The sequence below is a fragment of the Eurosta solidaginis genome, chromosome 5, assembly GCF_040869045.1.
Source record: "Eurosta solidaginis isolate ZX-2024a chromosome 5, ASM4086904v1, whole genome shotgun sequence".
Lineage (NCBI taxonomy): Eukaryota > Metazoa > Arthropoda > Insecta > Diptera > Tephritidae > Eurosta > Eurosta solidaginis.
Window position 1 is genome coordinate 129,292,303 of NC_090323.1, and position 24,852 is coordinate 129,317,154.

The 24,852-nt window shown below is 37.1% G+C and overlaps 2 protein-coding genes across 7 annotated transcripts in view; both read left to right on the forward strand.

The window, feature by feature from the left end:
- Positions 1-21,623, forward strand: part of LOC137252732 (uncharacterized) — a 160,470-nt gene extending 138,847 nt beyond the window's left edge. For 2 of the 6 annotated variants that reach the window (XM_067788801.1, XM_067788802.1), the window contains exons 4-5: positions 13,503-13,816; positions 20,530-21,623. In XM_067788801.1, coding sequence (XP_067644902.1) covers positions 13,675-13,816; positions 20,530-21,593 — 1,206 coding nt within the window. In that variant the 5' untranslated portion in view covers positions 13,503-13,674 and the 3' untranslated portion in view covers positions 21,594-21,623. Of the gene's footprint in view, positions 1-12,182; positions 13,817-20,153 lie in introns of those variants that run through there. The other 4 variants (XM_067788803.1, XM_067788806.1, XM_067788804.1 and 1 more) reach the window with 3 other exon arrangements.
- On the forward strand, positions 197-6,506 carry LOC137252735 (uncharacterized). The gene is made up of 7 exons (XM_067788813.1): positions 197-2,570; positions 2,627-2,812; positions 5,274-5,329; positions 5,455-5,517; positions 5,976-6,188; positions 6,247-6,403; positions 6,471-6,506. The coding sequence occupies exons 1-6, from the start codon at positions 2,552-2,554 to the stop codon at positions 6,370-6,372; spliced, it is 663 nt and encodes a 220-aa protein (XP_067644914.1). The 5' UTR covers positions 197-2,551; the 3' UTR covers positions 6,373-6,403; positions 6,471-6,506.
- Positions 21,624-24,852: the final 3,229 nt, after the last annotated feature.

Genomic DNA, 24,852 nt, shown 5'->3' on the forward strand with positions numbered 1-24,852 from the left:
CAACAACAATGTGATCCATATGGTTCACAGTGTTGTTGCATTTGCATGTTAAATCTCTGTCCGTATCTGGTTCATGTACCATTGGAACACGAGGAATATATGCTTAGCGACCCTAATGTCCCTACAAGACGTGTGAGCAGAACGCTGATGTGTTCACCAACACATTCACACAAAAGTATTGCGATTACTAATACATACAAACTTGGTGTTGTTAATTTTTTTTTCATGTTTGCCCGAAACTGTGCGTACCTGTCCATAAATAACTCAATTTGTGTTCCCTTGCATTATTTTCGGTCAGTTTTGGGAACACGAGAACGATATTTGGAGATAATCAGAACAAAGCTATTATTTTCTAAAACGCAAAAGACTTAAAAATTTCAGAGCGCGACGGGATTTTTAAATTAATTAATTAATAAATAAAATAAAGGTTAATATAATAAAAAAAATATGAAAAGAAGGCATTTTGCTAATTGCTTATCGAAAGAGAAAAAGCTCTTTGACGATAACGTTAAAATGTTTAAAGAACTTGAGAAGTCCTCTCAAGATAAAGTGCAAAGTGTTGCTAATTCTTTGGAAAGTGTTGCTAATCCTTTGGAAAGTGAGGCTAATCCTTTGAGTAGTGAGATTTTGCAAAGTCAGTGTTTGCCAGTTGATAGTGTTCGAAGTGATAGTGATGAAAGCGTAGAAGAGTGTTGAGGTGCCCAAAGTTATTATGTAGAAGAGGGTGCAGGTACGGATCTGAACGACTTGCTAAGAAGTTGGGCCATAGATTTTAAAGTTCCTCATAACATTATAGACGGACTTCTTCAGGCACTCCAAAAGGGTGGGATAAAGGATGTGCCGTTGTGTGCCAAAACTCTTTTAGATACCTTTCGAGAAAAAGTCTGTGTAGAATCTATGCCAAATGGTGAATTTTTGTACTTTGGTATACAAGACCAACTAGTTTCTACAAAATTTTCATTTTTGGAGGCACAAGAAGAGGTTTTAATTGATATGGGAGTAGATGGTCTCAAACTTTTTAACAGTTCAAGTCGAGTTTTATGACCTATTCTTGGAGCACTAGTACATTTTCCTAGTGTTGATCCTTTTGTTATAGCTAGCTTCTCAGGTTTTAAAAAGCCTGAAAATATTAATGATTTTATGGCTAAGTTCGCTTCAGAGGCAAAATCCCTGCGAGAAAACCTTATTGCTGTCGGTCCCAATAAAGTGTTCTTAAGATTTGATGTGCGTGTGTTCATTTGCGACTCCCCAGCTAGGGCGTTTGTTAGTGGTGTTATGTCATTTAATGCCAAACATGGATGCCCCAGGTGTCATATAGGGGGTGACTGGGATGGGAAATTATATTTACCCACAACGTCTGGTATACCCAGGACGGATATAAGTTTTGAGAAAAGAGATCATGTGTCTCACCACAGTCCTCAATTCAGGCAACAGAAACCCGTTTTAGAAGATGCCGGCTTTAAAATGGTTTCACAGTTTCCACTAGACTGTATGCATTTGGTAGATTTAGGTGTCGTAAGAAGGTTTTTAAAAAATTTGAATAGCGATACAAATATCCGAAAGATAAATGAAAATATTAAATTTATTTCTAATTACTTTCCTTCTGAATTCTGTCGTACTGCGAGAAGTTTAGATGAAGTTAGTCGGTGGAAAGCAACGGAATTCAGACAGTTCCTGCTATACACAGGCATTTTTGTTTTAAAAGACTGCATTAGTAGTGAGTTGTACTTCCTTTTCCTACTACTACATACCGGCATTCGACTTCTTTCAAGTGAAAGGTCTTTAGGTCTGAGGCTGATGTTGCCCAAGATATATTAGAGCATTTCGTCACGCAGTTCAGTGTAATGTTTGGGAAAGAAAGCGTTACTTTCAACATTCATGGTTTATTACACTTGTCAGAATGTGTCAAAGATCTTGGTCCTTTAGATTCCTTTTCTGCTTACAGGTTTGAAAATTTTATGCAATTTTTAAAAAAGATAGTAAGAAAACCAAATCAAATATTGCAACAGCTGTTTTTAAGGTTGAAAGAAAGGCAAGATGTAAGTTCATCGATTCACAAACCTTCAAAGCTAGGCTTTTTCGATATTGATTTAAAGAAAGATAAAGACTGTTTTTGTTATAGCAAAAAAGTCGGCCCTATAAACGTAGTAGAACTTATAGGGTCGGGAGAATTGGAAATAGTGCAATGTACTGTTTTTCGGAAAACGCAAAATTTTTTCGATGTACCTGTTAGCTCCTCCGATAGTTTAGGTATTGTTGTTGCAAGTGAGCCAAGCTTAAATTTGGTTGATTTAAAGAGAGAAGATCTTGATTACAAGTACTTCTGTATCCCTCAGGAAAGCAAATTTTTGCTTATACCCCTTCTTCACCACCTATTCCATGAGTTTTCCAATTAAGCCACTTTTTCCTAATCCTTGTTTCATAAACTTTCAATAAAGAACCACTTTCCACACTTTCGAATAAATAAATCTTAAAAATATAATTAAAACGTATCCTTTAGTTTTTGATTCTAAAATTTTTGAAGAGTCCAGTTACAAGAAGAAGTGCAGTTATGGAATCTACAAATAATGGTAAGAACATCTCTTGTACATGATTTGTACATAAGTTAACTTTCAATAATTTTCAGCGAATTCTTTCAATAAAGTGTTTGCAACGAATAGACGTTTTAATGAGGCTACATCTGAAGCCGAAGGTGCTGCCATTTCCTCAGCAGGAATGGTAGGCGATCAGGCTGAAGGACTGCTACAAGGAGATCAGGCTGAAGATGTTGGAACCAACCAAATTGAAGTCAACCTGACAGGACCTAATGGAGGTACATTTTTTTAATTTTCATTTTGTTTTAAACCCCCCTTCTAGAGTATTAAAAATAAATAAATAAATGTAAGGTGCGATAACCTCCGAAGAGATATAATGCCGAGATTCTCTTCCAATTTGCGTCGTGCTCCTCTTGATTTTCCCTACAAATTGGCCGGACGGGACCTACATGTGTTATGCCGACTCCGAACGGCATCTGCAAGGCAGATGAGTTTTCACTGAGAGCTTTTCATGGCAGAAATACACCCGGAGCGCTTCCCAAACGCTGCCGAGGGGCGACCCCGCTTAGAAAAAATTTCTTCTAATTGAAAAACCTTATTTCTAAAATTTTGATGTTGCTTTGCCCGGGGTGTGAACATAGGGCATACGGTGTGGTAGGCGGAGCACGCTACAATCACACCACGGTGGCCGCAAGAGTTTTACCTTTCGTTTATACACAAATCATTTGCCCACATATAGTTAAAAATCAAATATTCCCATGTTATTTGTAGGTGAAAAAAAAAATCGTGATAATACACTACATTAAAATTAAAAGCTTAAATGTTCACAGCCATCTCTTTGAATGTCCTTAACCATATTTTCACTATACCAAAAGAGAAAGCTTTGTATTTATTCAGCCCGCCCTAATACATTTGCACATCGATTGCTGCCCTACCTCAGAATGGGATTGCACACCGACCTATTTCAGACTTATTTTTTAGGAAAACAGATAATCCAGATGCAATATTTCTATATTTTTCCACTGTCCAAGCAAAGAAATGATTGCCAAGATGAAATCCCCATGTAATATCACGTCAGAAGTTACATTTACAAGTATAGATGCACCCTTTAATACAAAGACGGGTATAATATCCAGGTGTAACATGATAATTAAATTTAATAGCGCAGGATTGAATAAAGGGCCCTCTGGTTTAGCAAAAGAATTCCCAAATTGCAACAAGTCATAACTGGAAACATTCCCCGACATAATGTCGCTGCACTTTCCACCACTATTAAAGCAGAACCAGATATAATAATCACAAAGAAATTTGCTATGTAGAGCACCCCATTGCGGTAATTCTTTACTTTAGCTCACAACTGCTAAAACTCGACCGCGTTTTGATCCCAGGACCATGAATCCGAAAGCGGAAATTCAAAATTTTATTTCTGTCAAGAGATATTTCCAAAAAACCAAAAAATGGCCCCGAAGCACTGCGAAACCGGGGGTGGGATCCATATTTTGGTAGTAGTGCAGTTTACGGTACCCACCCTAAAGTTGGACCAAGATTTTCGAGTGAGGTATTAATCTCGAGAACAATAATCCGAAGGCGGAAAAGTAAAATTTTATCTCTGTCCGGAGATATTTGCAGTTGAAGTTGGCGATTTTAATGTGGTTGTTGTTGTGTTTATACCCACAAAAAAAATTGTGCATCACCGTGGCGGAGCCACGGTTATACCACACACTCGGACTTGGCATGGCGTAGCCCAGGGTTATTTTTTATAAGCGCGGCCGAAGGCCGCCAACGCAGAAATGTTTTCTGCGCAAAAATACTATGGATACCACCCCGGTTTCGGAGGGACCCGGGGTCTTTTTTCGGTTTTTCGTTAATATCTTTTGAATGGATAAAAAAAGTTAACTTCCGCTTTCGGATTCTTGATCTAGACGTGAATACGCGTCTTTTGATACCTCACTCGAAAATTTTGGCCCAAATTTCGGTGGGTACCGTAAACTGCACTATTACCCATATTTTTTGCGCAGAACACCTTTCTGCATTGGCGGCCTTTGGCCGCGCTTTTAAAAAACTACTCTGGGTGGGTCCAACACCGGTTTGGAGACCACAACTATATCCGCGCAAAACACTTTTACCCACAGTTTTTCTTGTGGGTACCACAAAATCATCAAAATAACAACCACATGAAAATTTTAAAATTTGTTTGCAAATATTTCCGAAACGAAATAAACTTTTGAATTTCCGCTTTCGGATTCGTAATCCTGGGTCCAAAGCGCGTCTTTTAACACATCTCCTGATATTTTTGGACGAGTTTTAGCAGTTCTGAGCTAAAGTAAAGAATTACCGCCCTTGCTATCAATTCACTGCACTATTTATTTATTTTGCATTATAACAAAAGTTTTTTGGTCTTGAGAACTGTCTCACATCCAGTTTGATATGGGTTAGAGTTATTTAATTACTCTATACACCAAGTTAATCACCAGACTTGCACGAATATTTTAGCCAAAGGTAGATATGTGCAACAAGAAAGCTATCAGTTAGGTAGATGTGATGTATATTACATATTGCGGCATATTCATAGACGAAATTTAGTTGGTACATAAAGTTAGTTGAAGCTTTTTCGACAGATAGCCAATAGAAAATTATGTCAAAAAGCTGTAACTAACTTTTAGTTCTTAACTAAGTTTGACTATGAATACGCCCCATTGTTTTGTATAAGATATTAAACGTATATTATTCTTTTTATAGATGTGCTGGGAGTTTTGATGGAGATTATTTATAAGATGGATCAAATTGAACAGAATGTAAGAAGTAGGGTAATAGGAGACGGAGGAAAATGGCATTAAAATTCAGAATGATTTTGTATTTAACTAGATATTTGTATTTTACAATATTCATGCAAAGTACTTTTTGTATTCTTTAAACTTAGCAACGTACACTCAGCTATAATCAAAGCGTACTAATGAAAATGGTGGAGCAAATTAAGCAAGATGTAAGTATTGTTTTTATTTAATTAATTTTACTTTTAACTTCAATTATTCTCTAATGGCTTAGGCTTTTTTGTGTGTATACAAATCTTTGCTATGCAGAATATTAGTTTCATTCCCCTAACGATAGATTATTTACTTCTTACTTAATTGGCGCTTAACCGTCTAAACGGTTATGGCCGTCCAACAACGATAGATTATTATCTTAAATATACAGCCCAATTCTCAATCTTTTCCCCGGGGAGATTTCTCCCGTTATTTGCCATCCTCAACCATTTTTGTATGGAGAATGGGAAAAAGATTGAGAATTTGGCTGATAACGAAAAAAGGTACCGACCATATCTCAACCAAACTACTTTGTTGCTAAAGCTTACATCTCAGTATATAATGTTTTGTAACACCGATTTTCAACTCGTTTCTTGTTAATATATATACTTTAACAATAAACCTTCATTTTAAACAGGCGGTACCGAAGAGTGAAGCTTTGGCGCAACAGCACTTAATGCGAGAGTGCAAGGTGACGCTGAAGAAGGTGGAAAGCTCTGTGTGCAAAATTACTGGGGAAGTCAGAGACAAGTACATGGATGAAGTTGCCAGCGCATTGCCTCTCCAGAATGTATTAGAGGTTCTAAGGGTGGAAGAAAGATTGAAGGTAGAGGAGTATGCTGTAGCAATGGTAATTTGGCTCAAAAAGTTCTCTTTTACCATAATTTAATTTCGCTTTCATACTTTAGAAGGCTCATATGTTCAAAATTAAGGGCATTTCAGAGGAAATACCCCGAGTAGTAAAAGAAATTTTTAGTGATACGTTGATGGAAGAGTACAACTGGGCGGGAGCAGCTGGAAAGAAAAGTCTCTAAAAGCTTTCCTTGTTCGAGACATTTCTTCGCGGTAAGATGTTATAAAGAGAGATGTATTATAAATTGTATTCCTATTTTGATTTTTGGTACGTTTTTAGATGTATTCATACACCAAGGACATGCATCGTACGCAATGAAATTTTTCCTCTTTTCTTTTTCATTTAAGTTGTAGCTTTTGAATTTTCGGTTTTTTATGTTTTTGAATTTTTTTAGTTTGCGGAATATATTTAAGTTAATTAGTTACTGTTTTTAAGTTAGGCTAATGTAATATATAAATGAAGTTTTTAAGCTTTCGTTATATTTTTAAGTTAGTCAGTTACTTTTTTTAAGTTAGAATAATGTGATATTTAAATGAAGTTTTCTAAGTTTTCAAAATATTTTTTAATTTAGTCCCAATGTTTAATTAAATTTTTTATATAGTTTTTATCATAACTACCTGAGACAAAAAGGACAAAAAACTAATAAATAAAAGCCTTTTTGACAAAAAAGAAATGAAATTTTAATTAATAATGAACACATAAAGAAAAGCAATCTGATACATATATAAATAGTTTAAGTTAAAATTAAAAATGCAATTTATGTTTTTTTTAAAGAAATAAAATTTTTATGAATACTGAATCCATAAAAAAGTAATGAGATACACATTTAAATAAGTAAAAGTTATAATAAATAATGCAATATATATATATTTTTTATAGTTTTTTTTATCATAAGTACCTGAGAATGAAAAGACAAATAATTATTAGCTTTTTAAAGAAATGAAATTTTAATGAATACATAAAGAAAAGCAATGTGATATATATGTAAATAGGTAAAGTTAGAATAAATAATGTAAATATACTTTATTTTAAGAAATGAAATTTTAATGAACAATGAAAACATTAAAAAAAGTAATCAGATATACAAGTAAAATTAAGTTAGAATAAATAATGTGATATATATATTTAATTGGACGTTTTGAGATCTTTTTATAGTCTTTTATCATAAGTACTATATAAAAGTGCACATATATTGAATAATAAACGAATTTTTATATACATCTATATGTTTTTTATTTATTATGATGCATCCTCTGTGATTGATTTGCACATCCGGTTTGATGGATCCGCCCTGACTAATGTTTACATCAGGCTTGATGCCTCCGCCCTGACAATTGTTTACATCCGGCATGATGCCTCCGCTCTGACGAATGTTTACATCCGGCATCATGCCTCCGCTCTGACAAATGTTTACATCCGGCATGATGCCTCCGCCCTGACAAATGTTTACGTCATGTCTGAAGTCACACGTATACAGCCAAACCCATCAGGTTTGTCATACTGCTAGAGCAAACCTGATGGGATATTCGTACTGCGCCCTGATGTGACTTTCTTACAGCACTTCCTGACAGATGATCAATCATCTGATTGTCAGCTGTCTAGTAGGGGTGAAAACAAGTTTTCGAGAAAAACGCGTTTAAAGTTTTTGTTTAGCTTGACTCTGTATAGTTCAGAACCCGATGCCAGTGCAATAATAAGAAAAAAACTCGGATAGGTGGCGCATGGATCGAAAAATTTAAAAAAATCGTATTCGATCGTAATCGAATAATAGAAAACTGCGCTTTGTTCCATTGGACAAATGCATGCATGGAGTACTCGTGATTTTTGCAGCTTTGCCTCTGACAATAACTTGAAGTTACCCAATTTATTTCACAAAATGGTTGAACCTGATAACGCGTTGAACCAATTTTAAACGTTATTTAGACAGCTAGCATGGATGTTTACTATATATTTATACATTGAAATATACAAATATATGTACATATTGACTTATCCTAATAGAAGGGTCATAATTTAAAAGTTTTAAGATATCGCAATAAAAGTGGACCAGAGGTAACTCTAGAAGTGTTTGTACGATATGGCTATCAAATGAAAGGTGTTAATGAGTATTTTTAAAGGGAGTGGGCCTTGGTTCTATAGGTGGACGCCTTTTCGAGGTATCGCCATAAAGGTGGACCAGGGGTGACTCTAGGAATGTGTTTGTTCGATATGGGTATCAAATGAAAGGTTTTAATGACTATTTTAAAAGGGAGTGGGCCTTAGTTCTATAGGTGGACGCCTTTTCGAGATATCGCCATAAAGGTGGACCAGGGGTAACTCTAGAATGTGTTTGTACGATATGGGTATCAAATGAAAGGTGTTAATGAGTATTTTAAAAGGGAGTGGGCCTTAGTCCTATAGGTGGACGCCTTTTCGAGACATCGCCATAAAGGGGACCAGGGGTGATTCTAACAGATGTTTGTACGATATGGGTATCAAATTAAATGTATTGATGAGGGTTTTAAAGTTGTTGTTGTTGTTGTTTAAGTTGTATATGTGAAGGCGTTTTGAGATATCGACCAAAATGTGGACCAGGGTGACCCAGTACAGGGTGACGAACAGTATTCCTGCCAAAATTCCAAGGGCTTTGGATTTCGTCCTGTAGAACTTTTTCATTTTCTTCTACTTAATATGGTAGCTGTCAAACCTATTTTACAAAGTTTTTTCTAAAGTTATATTTTGTCCCAATAAACCAATCCAATTACCATGTTTCACCTCTTTTTTCATATTTGGTATAGAATTATGGCATTTTTTTTTCATTTTTCGCAATTTTCGATATCGAAAAAGAGGGCGGGGTCATAGTCGGATTTCGGCCATTTTTTATACCAAGATAAAGCGAGTTGAGAGAAGTACGTGAACTAAGTTTAGTAAAGATATATCGATTGTTGCTCAAGTTATCGTGTTAACGGCCGAGCGGGAGGACAGACGGTCGACTGTGTATAAAAACTGGGCGTGGCTTCAACCGATTTCGCCCATTTTCACAGAAACACTTATCGTCATAGAATCTATGCCCCAACCAAATTTCACAAGGATTGGTAAATTTTCGTTCGACTTATGGCATTAAAGGTATTCTAGACGAATTAAATGAAAAAGGGCGGAGCCACGCCGATTTTCAAATTTTCTTTTATTTTTGTATTTTGTTGCACCATATCATTACTGGAATTGAATATTAAGATAATTTACTTATATACTGTAAAGATATTGAATTTTTTGTTAAAATTTGATTTGACACACATATAGTAATAGGAGTAACGTCCTGCCGAATTTCATCATGATATCTTCAACGACTGCCAAATTAAAGCTTGCAAAACTTTTAAATTACCTTCTTTTAGAAGTGGGCCGTGCGACGCCCTTTGTCCAAAATTTTACTAATTTTCAGTTTTGCGTCATAAGGTCAACGCACCTACCAAGTTTCATCGCTTTATCCGTCTTTGGTAATGAATTATCGCACTTTTTCGGTTTTTCGAAATTTTCGATATCGAAAAAGTGGGCGTGGTTGTAGTCCGATTTCGTTCATTTTAAGTAGCGATCCGAGATGAGCACCCTGGAACCCGCATACCAAATTTCATCAAGACATCTCAAAATTTACTCAAGTTATCGTGTTTACGGACGGACGGACAGACGGACGGGCGGACGGACGGACATGGCTTAATGAATTTCTTTTTTCGCCCAGATCTTTTTGATATATGGAAGTCTATATCTATCTCGATTATTTATGCCGTTACGGATTACCGTTATGCGAACAAAGTTAATATACTCTGTGAGCTCTGCTCAGCTGAGCATAAAAATTTTAAGCACTTTATATAAATGGACAAAAATCAGCGAAAAATGTCTCCTTGTATAAAGACATATTCTTGCTAAACTTTGATTTTTAAATTTTTACATAGAAATTGCAAAAATTTTTATGAGAAATAAATATATTGTAACGAATTTTACTGCAAATCTTTTTATTTGCAATCTTCTGCTAAGTTCGAATCACTAAACTGTTGAATAAATAACTCCACTTTTTAATAATGCAAAATGGCCTTTATTAAAGTACTTCACAAAAACACTTATATTTCGCTTACTAGCTTGCTTAACTCAAACTGATTGATAGCTTAAATGAAACTGAATTCTCGCGCCTTTACTGTCGAGGCCGTTTATACTTTTTGATTTCTCGTTGCATACTTCTAGGCTTTTCCATTCCAGAGCTTACTAGTTAGTTATCAGCTACCATAGATGAATGGATTTGCAACTCTTTGTTTCGAGAGAGCGCTGTCAAAATGCACATTTTTTATAACATTTATCAATGATGCCACTCCAAACAAAAATGAATAGATCTGAAAATGGGGATTTTTGACATACATTTCGGCGATTATAGTTTCAATCATTTAATAAAATGATAGTCGTAAAATATTTATTTCCTTAAAGTTATTTTACAATTATACGACTATTGAGAGTTAAATATAAACAAATCTAAGTAAAAATAACATTTCGATTAAATTAATTAGTCAAATATTGTAACGCATTTAACTCGCAGTGAAAACAATATATTCTATTGAAATTTCAGTAAATCGGACCTATGATATAATAGTTAACATTATTTAATGGATAGGGTTTATCCTACATGTCTGGCGTTCCAGGTTCTGCGATCAAAATGGACTGGTTGCATCGGGAGTTCATATTTACAAAACCTGTTTTTAGTGATAACTTTTGAATGGGAAATAATATTTACCCTCCGCCTTCGAACTAATAATACTTACACTTAAACAAGTATTTTTATCTTTTTGCCCATAATTTTTGAACGCTATTCTACAGTTGTAGGTCAAACTAAAGTTTACCAAAATTTTTGGCACGGCACATTTTTTGTTCTGGCACCCGCTTCAGCTGGCGCGAGGGATTTATCTGTGATTGTTGCCAGCATCAACTAGGAGATAAATCCCTCGTGAGAGCGAAAATATGAGAGCGTAAAAAAAGATTCGTATCAATCTAATCTATGTCAGCTACCAAGTCACCAGCCACAACTACGTTTATAGCTTCTCATATACGCGTGAGTAATACTTGCACAAATTATTGCCCTCTCTTGTGAGCACCTTAGATAAGATATATGCATGTGTTTGTGCGTTGCTTCTCCCCTGCTCGTATGGACATGTGTGTAGACATAATGATTGAATTATTGATGTGCATACAAATCACTGTTTAGCATCGGCTTAGAGATGGCAATTCACCTTTGTGTTGCTAATATTCGTAACAATATAAAAGTGGAGCGCACATTACTTGGATGGGAAAGGAGATATTATTAGTCAATCAATTGCGCTCCACCTTTATATTTTTACTTTTCATAAATATTTTTGCAATTTCTATGTCAAAATTTAAAAAGCAAAGTTTAGCAAGGATACGCCTTTATAAAGGAGAAATTTTTCGCTGATTTTTGTCCATTTATATAAAGGAAGTGCTTAAAATTTTTTATTTTTATTTTATTTTCTCCTTTTCTTAAATTTTCTCGGTGTCTTAACATAACTGTGAAGTTTTACACGTGTAGCTCAATGAGAACTTACATAAAACTCAATCCCAAATTCCCTCCGTTTCGTTTGATTTTTCTAAATATGTCATTCCGTGCGCCCGCTAGTGAAACTTTTTGTATTGTGTATCGGCTGTCATCGATCTCTCAATTAAGCTCTAAATTTTTAGCCTCTAGCTCATCGAGAATTTACTTAAAACCCGGTTTCAAATTTCCAAATGTTTATCTAATTTTTTCGATCCGTGCGCCACCTAACGGAATTTCTTCCACATTTTGTTCCTTTGTCACGGTGTCTTAACCTGTCTTTGAGGTTTCATGGTTGTAGCTCAATGAGAAGTTACTGTTCGGAGCAGCAGCTGACACCTAAGTGAACACACCTTCGACTGAGTATGTGTTGATAGTTGTCAAGCAAAACATATGGGCGAGCGACAGCAATTCGTTTTTGATTTTCGTGGCGCTAGCAAGCACATTTTTCTTGATATACATATTTTTTCGCGGCTACTCATTTCATTGCACAAACCAACATTTAATTTACATTGTTTTTAAAACGATAATAAATTCTGTAAAATACATACAGTGTTAAACATCATAGGTTTGCGTTTTTCGTTTATTTGGATCGGTTTCGGTCTTAAAAGGTTGCATTTGGATTCGTTTTGGACTGTTGGCGTGCAACCCAACAAGTACACATTCATACCATCGGATTCCATAAGCTGCAAAAAAGCTTGCAGCCCAACATTTTTTGGTGACCCCGACGTGATAGCCGCGGGAATGTGGTAATGCAAATACAAGACATTAGTCAATTCGGATTTGTTGTTCAGCAATAACAGTGCTAAAGTTATTTCATTTTTGGTTCTGGCGAATATTTCTCGTGCACATACATATTTGGAGTGTTTTGTAGCATGGCATTTAACTGTTAGAACTGTAACTTCCAGTAAATAACCAGCCTGTGTCGTACATAACTACAAATCGAATTTATATACATTATATATATACGTTTTTTTTTGGCAAATCATATACATACTTGCATAGTACTGCTACCAAAAACAACTTCGTCTTGCATTTTTTTTCAATTCGTTAATTTTTTGCGAAAGTCATTTTCTGTACTTAGAAGCATAAAAATGGCTGGTGATTCTTCCAATGGGGGAGATCCTGCAGCGGTATCTCCTGATCGAGTTACCTTCTTAAAATTAAAAACCATGGCTATATTTAATCGTCTCTTGCGTATAGAGGCAGATATTAACAGTGATAAGCTGCAAAACATGGAGGAATATGCATTGTCGGCAATGATCGAATCATTGGGCGAATTAAAGTCAACATTCTCAGCAGCGCATAATAGTTTTGAGGAACTAGATGTCGAAAGCTTGAACAGTGATTTACCATACAAGTTTGATGATAAGCTAGTAAACCTCAAAGCATCTTTACAACGAGAAATTAGTAAGCGTAGTGTATATCAACATTGTTCAACATTCAAGATGAACACCAACGATTCGCAGTCAATTATCGTAAATGGAAATCGCTCTCGGTTGCCATTGCTCACATTGCCAAAATTCAGTGGGGTCTACACCGAGTGGACTAATTTTTTTTCTATGTTCACTTCTGTTATTGAAAAGGATGCTGACATCACACAAGTGGACAAGTTGCAGCACTTGCGTTCCTGTCTGAGTGGTGCAGCGTTAGACACCATCAGATCACTGGAAATAAATGAAGCCAATTACAAAATTGCATTCGATTTACTACGTAAACGTTTTGATAATAACAGACTTATATTTCAGGCACACATCAGAGAGATATTCGGGCTGGACAAGGTAGAGGTAAATAAGTTGCGTGAGCTAACGGACAAGGTCACATCGCATATACGAGCGTTACAAATACTCGGATCACTGGAGGAAATATCAGATTGCGTCATTGTACATCTAATATTGCAAAGATGGTAACTCAAGCCAAATGGGAAGAACATTCGTCAAGCAACGAACTGCCTTCGTGGGACCAGCTGGCCTCATTTTTAGAAAAACGATGTCGAACTTTAGAGAATGTGGAGCATGCGATGCAAATGCACAAGGGTCAAGTCAACCGAACCGAAAAACCTGTAAGTACAAATCACAGAAAATCATTTGTAGTTTCGAATGCTTCGACAGCAAGGTGTATGTTTTGCTATAGCTCAGAGCATCAACTTCAGCATTGTCTGCGTTTTACAAATTTATCGCCAAATCTTCGGCAAAAGGAGGCTAAAAAGCTTGCGCTTTGCCTCAATTTCCTTAGGAAAGGCCACCAACTGAAATATTGCAAATCTGGTTCTTGTAGGACCTGTCAATCGAGGCACCACACCCTTCTGCACTTTGATCGCATACCCACATGCACATCTACCAATCAAATGCCAGCTTCTCAATCTATCAGTTCGCAGTCAAACGCGATGGTGGCAACGTCCTCTGTCCTTGTCCACGCCCTTCCAGAAAGGTCTCGTTCTGATGATGTGCTTCTAGCTACTGCCATCATACTCGTAAAAAATCATGCCGGAACCTTCGTGCCCTGTCGTGCTCTTTTGGACTCGGGCTCTCAGCTTAATTTTGTTACTAATCGCTTTGCCAATCAGCTTCAGCTTCGTAGAATGAAATGCTCGTTTCTTTGAATATTGCGGACTGGAACGTGCCATCCAATATTCCACTGGCTGATCCTAATTTCAACATACCGCAGCGTATTGAGTTGCTCATCGGAGCCAATCTCTTTTTCGAATTGCTTTGCGTTGGGCAAATCCATCTAGCTTCGGGATTGCCAGTGCTTCAAAAGACTCTCTTCGGATGGGTTTTGTCAGGGGGTGCGCAGCACAATTCAAAACTTTCGTCTTTCGTCGTAAATCAAAAAACAATTAGTGACATCGAACCAAATAATCGATTGGATGATTTGGTACGTCGTTTTTGGAAGTAGAACACATTGCTGAACCCATATCTAAAAATACAAAGGAGGAGCTCGATTGCGAGTCCCATTTTTCACAACACTTTTTGCGCTTACCTTCGGGCGAATATTCGGTTCGCTTGCCAACGAAGCTTGATCCGCAGTTCTTAGGTGACTCATATATGCAGGCTAAACGGCGATTTGAAACTCTTGAGCGCAAACTACTTCGGAACCCTGATGTTATGGAAAGCTATCGCGCCTTCATAAAAGAATACCTCGCTTTGAAGCATATGTCATTAGTCCCCACGGCAGCTGTGGATGAGTGTAAATACTTTCTTCCACATCACTGCGTCTTCAAAGAAGATAGTTCTACAACTAAGCTTAGAGTTGTATTTGACGGCTCAGCTGCTACAACCTCGGGCTTATCATTAAATGATATCCTTATGGCAGGACCAACAATTCAGCCCAAATTATTCAACATCCTCATTAGATTTCGTTCGTTTTCTGTAGCGCTTACTGGCGATATCTGTAAAATGTATCGCTGTGTCAAGGTATCGCCACCTGACAACCTGCTCCAATGCATTCAGTGGCGGGACTCCCCAGGGGGTGAGCTTAGCATTTATGAACTAGACACCGTTACTTATGGAACCAAGCCAGCCGCCTTTCTTGCCATTCGGGCAATGCATCAGCTTGCTGAGGACGAATCCTCATCATTCCCTCTGGGCGCTAAAATCGTTACGCGGGACTTCTACGTTGATGACCTAATATCTGGTGGGAACACGGTAGAAGAAGCTATCGAAATCAGGAAGCAAACAACAAATCTCCTCTCTCGAGGCAACTTTCGCTTGCGTAAGTGGTGTTCTAATGATCCGGACGTCTTGCATGATATTCCTGATGCGGACCGCGAAAGTGTTTTGAAATTCGATAACAGCAGCAACATTACAAAGGCATTGGATCTTGCATGGGATCCGCTCAAGGATACTTTTTTATTTGCTTTCACTCCCCTAATCACACCTAGAAAAAATTCGAAGCGTTCTGTATTGTCCACCATAGATCGCTGTTACGACCCGCTTGGGCTCATTGGCCCGACCTTGACCAAAGCGAAAATTAAATTGCAGCGAATGTGGAGGGACAAACTTGATTGGGATGAGAGCCTATCACAATCTCTTGATACAGCTTGGTCTACATTCTGCATAGCCTTTTCAGAAATTCATTATTTGACATTCCCACGTTACATTGGAACTGCACACGAAATTCACGCATTTTGTGACGCCAGCCTTGATGCATACGGCGCTTGCATTTACGCTCAATAATAGATGATACATTTCAAGTTCAGTTATTATGTTCAAAAGCTCGCGTTGCACCGTTGAAGACGCTCACTGTACCAAAACCTGAACTCTGTGCTGCTGATTTACTAGCTCAGCTAGCGGCCGAAATCGCTAAAATTAAGCTTTTCGATTGTCCTTATTACTGTTGGTCCGATTCAACTGTGGTGTTGTCATGGTTACGTGAAGAGCCCTCCAAATTCAACGTATTCGTAGCTAATCGTATTTGTACCATACAGCAGCGTACAAAGGGAATGCAATGGCGTTACGTCCCTACGTCCGTTAACCCAGCTGATATTTTGTCAAAGAGAGCATCACCAGCTGAGTTGTCCCGATCAACGCTTTGGGTTCACGGTCCTCCTTTCTTACAAGCAGAGGAGCGTGATTGGCCGCAGGCCGGCGCGTCCAACCCTAATCTCCCTGAAATTCGTCACAAGGCTCTGGTTATTTCAAATAACACTGGACCACGAATTTCAACTTTTTTTCTTTACCAGAAACGCCGTTACGAAATTCGTATGTAAAATCACCCCCTGATTTCGAAAATTGAGTTCATTTTTGATTCTATGGTACCGCTTTTGAGATGTTTGCAATTTACCGTTATTTGAAAAAACCAAAAAGATGGCTCCCTTTAATTACGTATATCTCACGAATAAGTTACAGAAACGGAAAGACGATAAAATTTGCTATAAATGCATCATACATTGTTTTTTGCTCACCCATATAGTTTTTGAGATATTAGCTCATCATTTCAGATTTTTGTTTTTTTTTATGAAAAAATATGAAAAAAATTACTTTTTGCGAGGGCAGCATTCCAAAACCACAACTTTTTTTCCAAATATTTTTTTTTTTACGTAAAGCTCTGTTTAGTTAGAAAAAAGATAAGCTATCATCGAAGAAAATCGATGCAAAACTACGTAAGTTATAAGCGATCAAATAAAAATACCCAGGTTGCGCAATTTCAACGTATACCTCAAAACGTACATATGTATGGTATAAAGAAGAGTGAAATATCTAGCTATGCTCTGTTTCTATTTAGTTAAAAGTTCAATTTATGAATGAAATTACCCATATTTTTAACTTTTTTTTTAAATTTATTTATGTTTGTACTATATTCTAACAATCTTTATCTTAATTTTATTTTACTATGTAGTCGAAATAATTATGTGTTCGACTTTGACGCTTATTCAGTTTAGGATCGGTTTCTCTTATGAGAAACCAGCAGTAATCACCCATCATTGCGACGTCCCAGAATCCTTGATATCGATTTTCAATTAATTTCATTTGCTGATGAAACCTTTCGCCGTGTTCGTCACTTTCGTCGCCATGATTTGCCGGAAAAAAGCTCAAATGTGAGTGCAGAAAGTGAATTTTTAACGACATATTTACGCCTGGAAAGAAAATATTAGTAGGTAAACAAGTTATAGAATTTTGGGAAATTAATTTTAATAAGCCTTTAATACTTACCCATTTTCGCATAATTATTGATTAAGTCGTTCACTATCTGCTCGCAGTTAGGGCTTATGTGTCTACCGAGAAAAGAAGCAACGACGTTTTCAAAGAATTCCCACGCTGTTGCCTCAACTGATGAGAGTAGTCCTTTGAATTGATTATTGTTGATCAACTTTTTTATTTGTGGTCCAACAAAAATACCTTCCTTAATCTTGGCTTGACAAATATCTGGAAAAATTGTTTTCAAATAGTCGAATGCTTCGCCTTCTTTGTCCAAAGCCTTAACAAAGTTTTAAATGAGACCGAGCTTGATGTGTAAGGGTGGAAGTATGATTTTCTCTTTCTTGACAAGAGGGGTGTATTTGATGTTATCCACACCAACGGTAAACTCGACTCTTTGCGGCCAATCCTTTCTGACGTAGTGGTCCTTACGAGTTCGACTATCCCACTTGCAGAGGAAGCAGCAGTGCTTGGTGTAGCCACTTTGTATACCGCATAGCATTGCAACGACTTTGAGATCAGAACATATATTTCCTCGTAGGTTTCCTTTGTATTTACTGCATGTGCTAGCGGGATAGAAGGGTTTTGTTACCAATATGCAATAATACAGCCTTTAGACTCAGTTTATTGCTGTCTATGAACAATCGCCACTCTTTTGAATCATATGTTTGACCAAACTCTTTGAATAAACCAGGAATGTCGTTGCAGTAGCATATACTGTCTTTCTTGGTATAGTGTTTGGAAAATGGTTCGTGACGAGTTCTACAATATATCAAATACAATGATACAAATTTAAATTGTTGCATACGAGAAGTGTGGATCTCGGCCTTTTCCTTGGATAGTTCCAAATCTCTTATCCAATCATTAAGTTGTGCTTGTGATAGAACATTTCTCTCCTTTCCCATGCGAAATTCAGTACAACTTGATTCCCCGCACTCAGATGTTACTGTTGACAATGGAACTGGATCCGCAACTGCCGTTGAATGTAGTACTGGTAATGTCACTGTAGGTACGCTGTCATAGGTTACTTTTCTTGATCTTCCAATGCCAAGTACTTTTGTTTGACAAATATAACACTCTATTGAATGGCAAGTAGGTTCTCTCCATATCATTGGTGTATCAAATTTTATTTGTTGTCCGGATTCCGACTGAATCAATTCTACTCGACACGATGTACACAAAGTGTTCGGTGTCCATGGGTTTTCAGCATTTTTAGGCTCAATGCCAAAATACTTGGAGTATAAAGTTTTCATATGATCTGAGAACACTCGTCGTCGCCTTATGATAGTATATTGGCCACACATGAAACAGAACATATCTGGATCGTTATTACACTCAAATTCTCGCGTCCTTTTACTCATTTTATTTTTTTTACTAAATCACGGTTTTGAAATTTGACTTATGAACTGAACTATCTCCGGCGAGCCTTGCAGATGTTATGAAGTTTCAAGGCGCATTAACTCATGTTTATACTCGGAACAAGAATAAAATTTAAAAAATCTAATTTTACCTAGACAGAAAGGTTCCTTTTTATACTAAGCCGGGAAAAGAAAATACTACCTGCTTTAGATGTAGGCTTTAAAGATTTTCTGTGTCTTATAATTTTGAAAATCTACCTGCTTACTTACCCATAAGTGACGGAAATACATGTTTATAACTACATGCCTACAGCAGCTTTCGAACCCAACCACTCTTCCTTTCGATGCAACCACTCTACCTACTATAAAACAATTCGAGTATTAAAAGTACTATTTGATTTATTTAAAGAAAAAGTATTATCATTAAAAAATAAATAAATGTAAGGCGCGATAACCTCCGAAGAGATCTAAGGCCGAGCTTCTCTTCCAATTTGCGTCGTGCTCCTCTTGATTTTCCCTACAAATTGGCCGGACGGGACCTACATGATTTTATGCCGACTCCGAACGGCATCTGCAAGACAGATGAGTTTTCACTGAGAGCTTTTCATGGCAGAAATACACCCGGAGCGCTTGCCAAACGCTGTCGAGGGGCGACCCCGCTTAGAAAAATGTTCTTCTAATTGAAAAACCTTATTTCTAAAATTGTTGATGTTGCTTTGCCCGGGGTTTGAACCCAGGGCATCCGGTGTGGTAGGCGGAGCACGCTACCATCACATCACGGCGGCCGCAAAGTATTATCATTGTTATGGTGTTATTCGTTTATCCGGATAATATCCCATTTGCACTTTATACCTTTAATATATGTATGTATACATACATTGAAGTTGCGCAACCTGGGTATTTTTATTTGATCGCTTATAACTTACGTAGTTTTGCATCTATTTTCTTCGATGATAGCTTATCTTTTTTCTAATTAAACAGAGCTTTACGTAAATAAAAAATATTTGGAAAAAAAGTTGTGGTTTTGGAATGCTGCCCTCGCAAAAAGTAATTTTTTTCATATTTTTTCATAAAAAAAAACAAAAATCTGAAATGATGAGCTAATATCTCGAAAACTATATGGGTGAGCAAAAACAATGTATAATGCATTTATAGCAAATTTTATCGTCTTTCCGATTCTGTAAACTTATTTGCAATTGCTTGACCCGTTCGTGAGATATACGTAATTAAAGGGAGCCATCTTTTTGGTTTTTTCGAATAACGGTAAATTGCAAATATCTCAAAAACTGTACCATAGAATCAAAAATGAACTCGATTTTACATACGAATTTCATAACGGCGTCTCTGGTAAATTTTGGCCGTCGACCAGTGTAATCGAATCGACTTCTCGCTATCGTTTAAGTATATCAACTCATTCGGCGAGATGCAGCGCATATTTGGATATGTTCATAAGTTTCTAACCATACGAAAATCCAGAGGAACATCGCAGCTAACCTATGAAAACATTTATCAAGGAACTCAAATTTTAATTCGCATGGTTCAAAGGGCCCAACTTTGGCCTGAGTATGCCGTACTCAAGAATCAGCAAAATGTTCACCCTTCGAGCAGCATCGCTTCATTAGCACCATTTTTGGATGATTGAGGAATAATTAGGGTTGGTGGCCGACTCAGGAATTCAACCCTCGGCTTCGAAGCACAACATCCAAGCATTCTACCAAAATATCATCCACTAACGTTTGCTATAATTATGCATTTTCATCGTAAATATCATCATGCAGGTCCCCAATCCCTTCTAGTTACGATTCGCAAGCAGTATTGGCCCATAGGTGGAAGAAAGACGGTTGCCCGCGCCCTACGAAAATGTATCATATGTTGCAGAACAAAACTACGACTCGTCGAGCATATCATGGCAGATTTACCCAAGGAGCGCATCGAAGTCTCGCGCCCTTTTACCATTTCTGGAGTTGACTACTGCGGGCCCTTTTATTACAAGCCCGAAGCGCGCAATAAATCGCCTCAAAAATGTTACATCAGTCTTTTCATTTGTTTTGCGACAAAGGCTGTTTGGATGGAGTTAGTGAAGGATCTTTCAACAAGTGCCTTTCTCGACGCTTTAAAACGTTTGGTTGCTACTCGCGGTACACCAAGCTGCATTTGGTGCGACAACGCGACTAATTTTGTAGGTGATAATAACGAGCTGAAGGACTTACGTCGCTTATTCCTTAATGAAAGGCATCACAAAGATGTTTACGCGCACTGCCTTAATAATGGAATCGATTGGCGATTCATACTACCCCGTTCGCCGCACTTTGGTGGGTTATGGGAGGCCGCAGTGAAGATGACCAAACAGCATTTGTATCGCACAATAGGATCTGCACTTCTTGGCTTCGATGAATTACGCACCTTAGTATGCGAAATTTCTGCAGTAATCAAGTCTCGTCCTCTAGTACCAATTTCCGAAAATCCGGACGATCTCGACGTATTGACACCAGGCCATTTTCTTATTGGTGGTCCTTTCACAGCTCTCCCAGTACCTGACCTTACGCCCCTAAATCATAATCGACTTGATAGTTGGCAGCGCGTTACCTATCTGCAACAAATATTTTGGAAGAAGTGGAGTGAAGAATATCTGAGTCTTCTCCAGCAGCGCGCCAAGTGGCGCACTCCACATACCAACATTCAAATAAACGATATTGTGTGCATAAAGGATGAAAACTTTCCACCCCTAAAATTCGTTTTTGATTTTCGTGGCGCTAGCAAGCACATTTTTCTTGATATACATATTTTTTCGCGGCTACTCATTTCATTGTACAAACCAAAATTTAATTTACATTGTTTTTAAAACGATAATAAATTCTGTAAAATACATACAGTGTTAAACATCAAAGGATTGCGTTTTTTGTTTATTTGGATCGGTTTCGGTATTAAAAGGTTGCATTTGGATGCATTTTGGACTGTGGGCGTGCAACCCAACAAGCACACATTCATACCATCGGATTCCATAAGCTGCAAAAAAGCTTGCAGCCCAACAGTTATTTTAAAATCGATCTCAAAACACCAAATTTTCAAATTCTTATCTAAATATTCCGGTCCGTGCGCCACCTAAGGGAATTTTTTCTACTTTTCTAAAATTTTCTCAGCGTCTTATCCTATCTGTGAAGTTTCACAGTTGTAGCTCAATGAGAACTTCTATAAAAATCAATCCCAAAATTCCCTCCGTTTCGTACGATTTTTCTAAATATCTCATCCCGTGTGCCCCTAGCGAATCTTTTTGTATTGTGTCATCGGCTGTCATCGACCTCTGAATTAAGTTTGAAGTTTGAAGTCTCTAGCTCATAGAGAAGTTACTATAAAAGCTGGTTAGAAAATTTTCAAATTCTTATCTAATTATTTCGATCCGTGAGCCACGTAACGGATTTTTTTTATCTTTTGTTGCATTGTCACGCTGTTCTAACCTATGTGCAAAGTTTCACGTTTGTAGCTCAATAAGAAGTTACTTAAAAATCGATTGCAAGATTTGTATGAAAAGCGGACTAACATTGAACCGACCTAATATAAAGGAAGTAAAAAGACATACAGTTACTCACAAAAGTATTATGCATAACTTCTCGTATGTACAAATTTCAGATTTTCTATGTACTAAGTATCCGAAAATAATAATTTAAATGCTTATACGCATTATTGAGCATCGTCTTAGGGAATGGGCTACACAGCATGCAAAAAATTAGTACCGTTAGGTACATACAACAAAAAACGTGTGTAGAAATGAAAATTTGTGGTCACAAAAGTATTTTGCTTATTGATTTTGAACCTATTATTGGACGCAGTTAAGTTACTTTTTCTGTTTTCGCTGAAGTTGTTAGAAGTGCAAAGACATTATAATCAATTTTATTTGCAAAATTGAGTTCATTTCATTTTTAATTGTCGTAGTGTTCATATCGAAAGTGCCAAAGGGTAAAGGGCTAACTACAGCTGAAAAAAAGTTATTTTAGATCTCCATAATTAAGGCAAATGTACGAAATATATTTGCAATATGTTGGGTTGATGCCGTCAAACGATTCAAAATGTAATAAAACGTTGTAAAGAAATCGGTAATTTGGAAAATTTAGCACGATTTCGTTGACCACACTTGCTGACTGTGAGAGTAGAACGCGAAATGTTGAAAGAAAATCACGGAAACCCACATTTATCAGCCCCAAAAATTAATTACAGAATAAAGACAACCCTTTCAATTCAAATATATGATGAGACGGTGCGCAGGGTCCTGAAAAGTAGTAATATTCACCGTCGTGCAGCTAGGAAAAAACCTCTTACTTCAAAAATCAATAAAGAAAGGCGGCTTTCATTCGCCAACACCTATAAAACCTAAAATTTTCAGTTTTGGAAAACCGTCATATTTAGTAATGGAAGCAAGTACCATATTTTTGGTCCGGACGGACGTCATAGGGTATGGCGGAAGCCAAATAAAGAGCTTCGAATCAAAATTATTAAACCTACAGTTAAACACGGCGGAAGTTCACTCATGGTGTGGTGTTGTATGTCGGCTCAGGGATTTCGCAAACTTGTGTTTATAGATGGGACGATGGCTAAACATTTTTATTTGTCCATTCTTAAAAATAATTTACATCTTAGTGCAGAAAAAATGGGTATGCCATCTAACCAGTTAAACCAGGTAAACCAAAATATGAATTCTTGTGTCTTCTATAGTATAGGTTAGCATTTAACCAATTTTCAAAAGAAATTAAACTAAATTCAGTTCATATCTCTTCTGTCAAAATTTTTTTATATCAATTACAACCTTTTTAGACGGCCTCCTGAGAAACAACTTTACTAACGACTTCGTTGAGATACGGCACAGAATGTCTGAGAAACGTCCTTTTTAACGAAGATTTAAGTTACGACCTTCCTGTAAGGATAGGTCGATATGTATTATGCAAATTAAGTGTATAAAAATGTTCAGTTGAAAAGAAATTGATAAAATCAAGACAATTTCTTAGCAGCTTGATATTATGTCTCTATCTCGAGCTTTAACTCTTGAGATAATAAAAATTAATTTTTTTACCTACACAGGCTTCAATTGAGGTCTATTCAATATCTTAATTTAAAAAAACTTCTAAAAAATCATGGACGGAAATCAGTGCTGATTAAGATCACATACTTAAAAGCTGAATGGCTAATTGGTATCTAAGTGAGTGTGATGCTAATTATTCTTTTAATTATCTCAACTTAAATAATTTTGATATTTTGTAGGAGACCGAGTAAGGAGCTTTAATAAAATGCCACAATAAAATAAGCTTATGTAGATGCACACACCCAATGAGTAGGGTGACCAGATCGTCCAGACACCGAACCGGGACGCCATGTTCAAGTCTCAGCCACCTAATTACCCTTGATCATATGCTTAATTAACTTGCGCGAATTCGAATTCGGTCGGTCATATTATCCTCCCATAAAAATAGATTGTTTCGCGATGGTTTTTCTGAAATAACTAGGTAGAGAGATAGCCGCACTGTCCAAGAAATTCACACAATACGACACTTGTTTAAGTCTTTCAAATACCCGAATGACATAACAAACGCACACATTCTACATGGAAACCGTCATCCTACCAGTGCTTCCTCTAGTGCTCCGACACTTGATGCCGTCGCAGAAGTTCTTGCACCGCCAACTATCGAATTAATAAATCTGGCATCCCCAAGTCCCTTAACGGCTCAGCCATCTTCATCCAAGGTTTCTTTAACAAAACCTAAAAAATCTTCAATAAAAAGTAATCAGGATCCCCAAAACCCTTCTACGGAATCCGAACAGCCGACTAGTAATCTTATTGTTGTCCCTATTAAAAAATCTATTTTTAGTTGGCCATCAGCTATCAAATTTCTCAGCTGTAACTACAATTGCACGATTTTATAGCTTCTCTCATTGCACACTTTCGCGAGTATCTCAGATATATGCATGTGGTTGTGCGTTGCTTCTCAGCTGCGTATACGTACACATGTGTAGACATAATGATTGATTTTTGTGGGTTGTATAGCAGTACCAAATCTCCCTCCCGGAAACCTTCCGAATTATTTTCCTTGTCGTACCTGTGTTTCATCTTACTA

Excerpts from the sequence above, each read along its gene's own strand:
- LOC137252735 (XM_067788813.1), top strand. Across the intron at positions 2,813-5,273 it reads CCTGACAGGACCTAATGGAG|ATGTGCTGGGAGTTTTGATG; the intron begins GTACATTTTTTT and ends TTCTTTTTATAG. Across the intron at positions 5,330-5,454 it reads TGGATCAAATTGAACAGAAT|CAACGTACACTCAGCTATAA; the intron begins GTAAGAAGTAGG and ends CTTTAAACTTAG.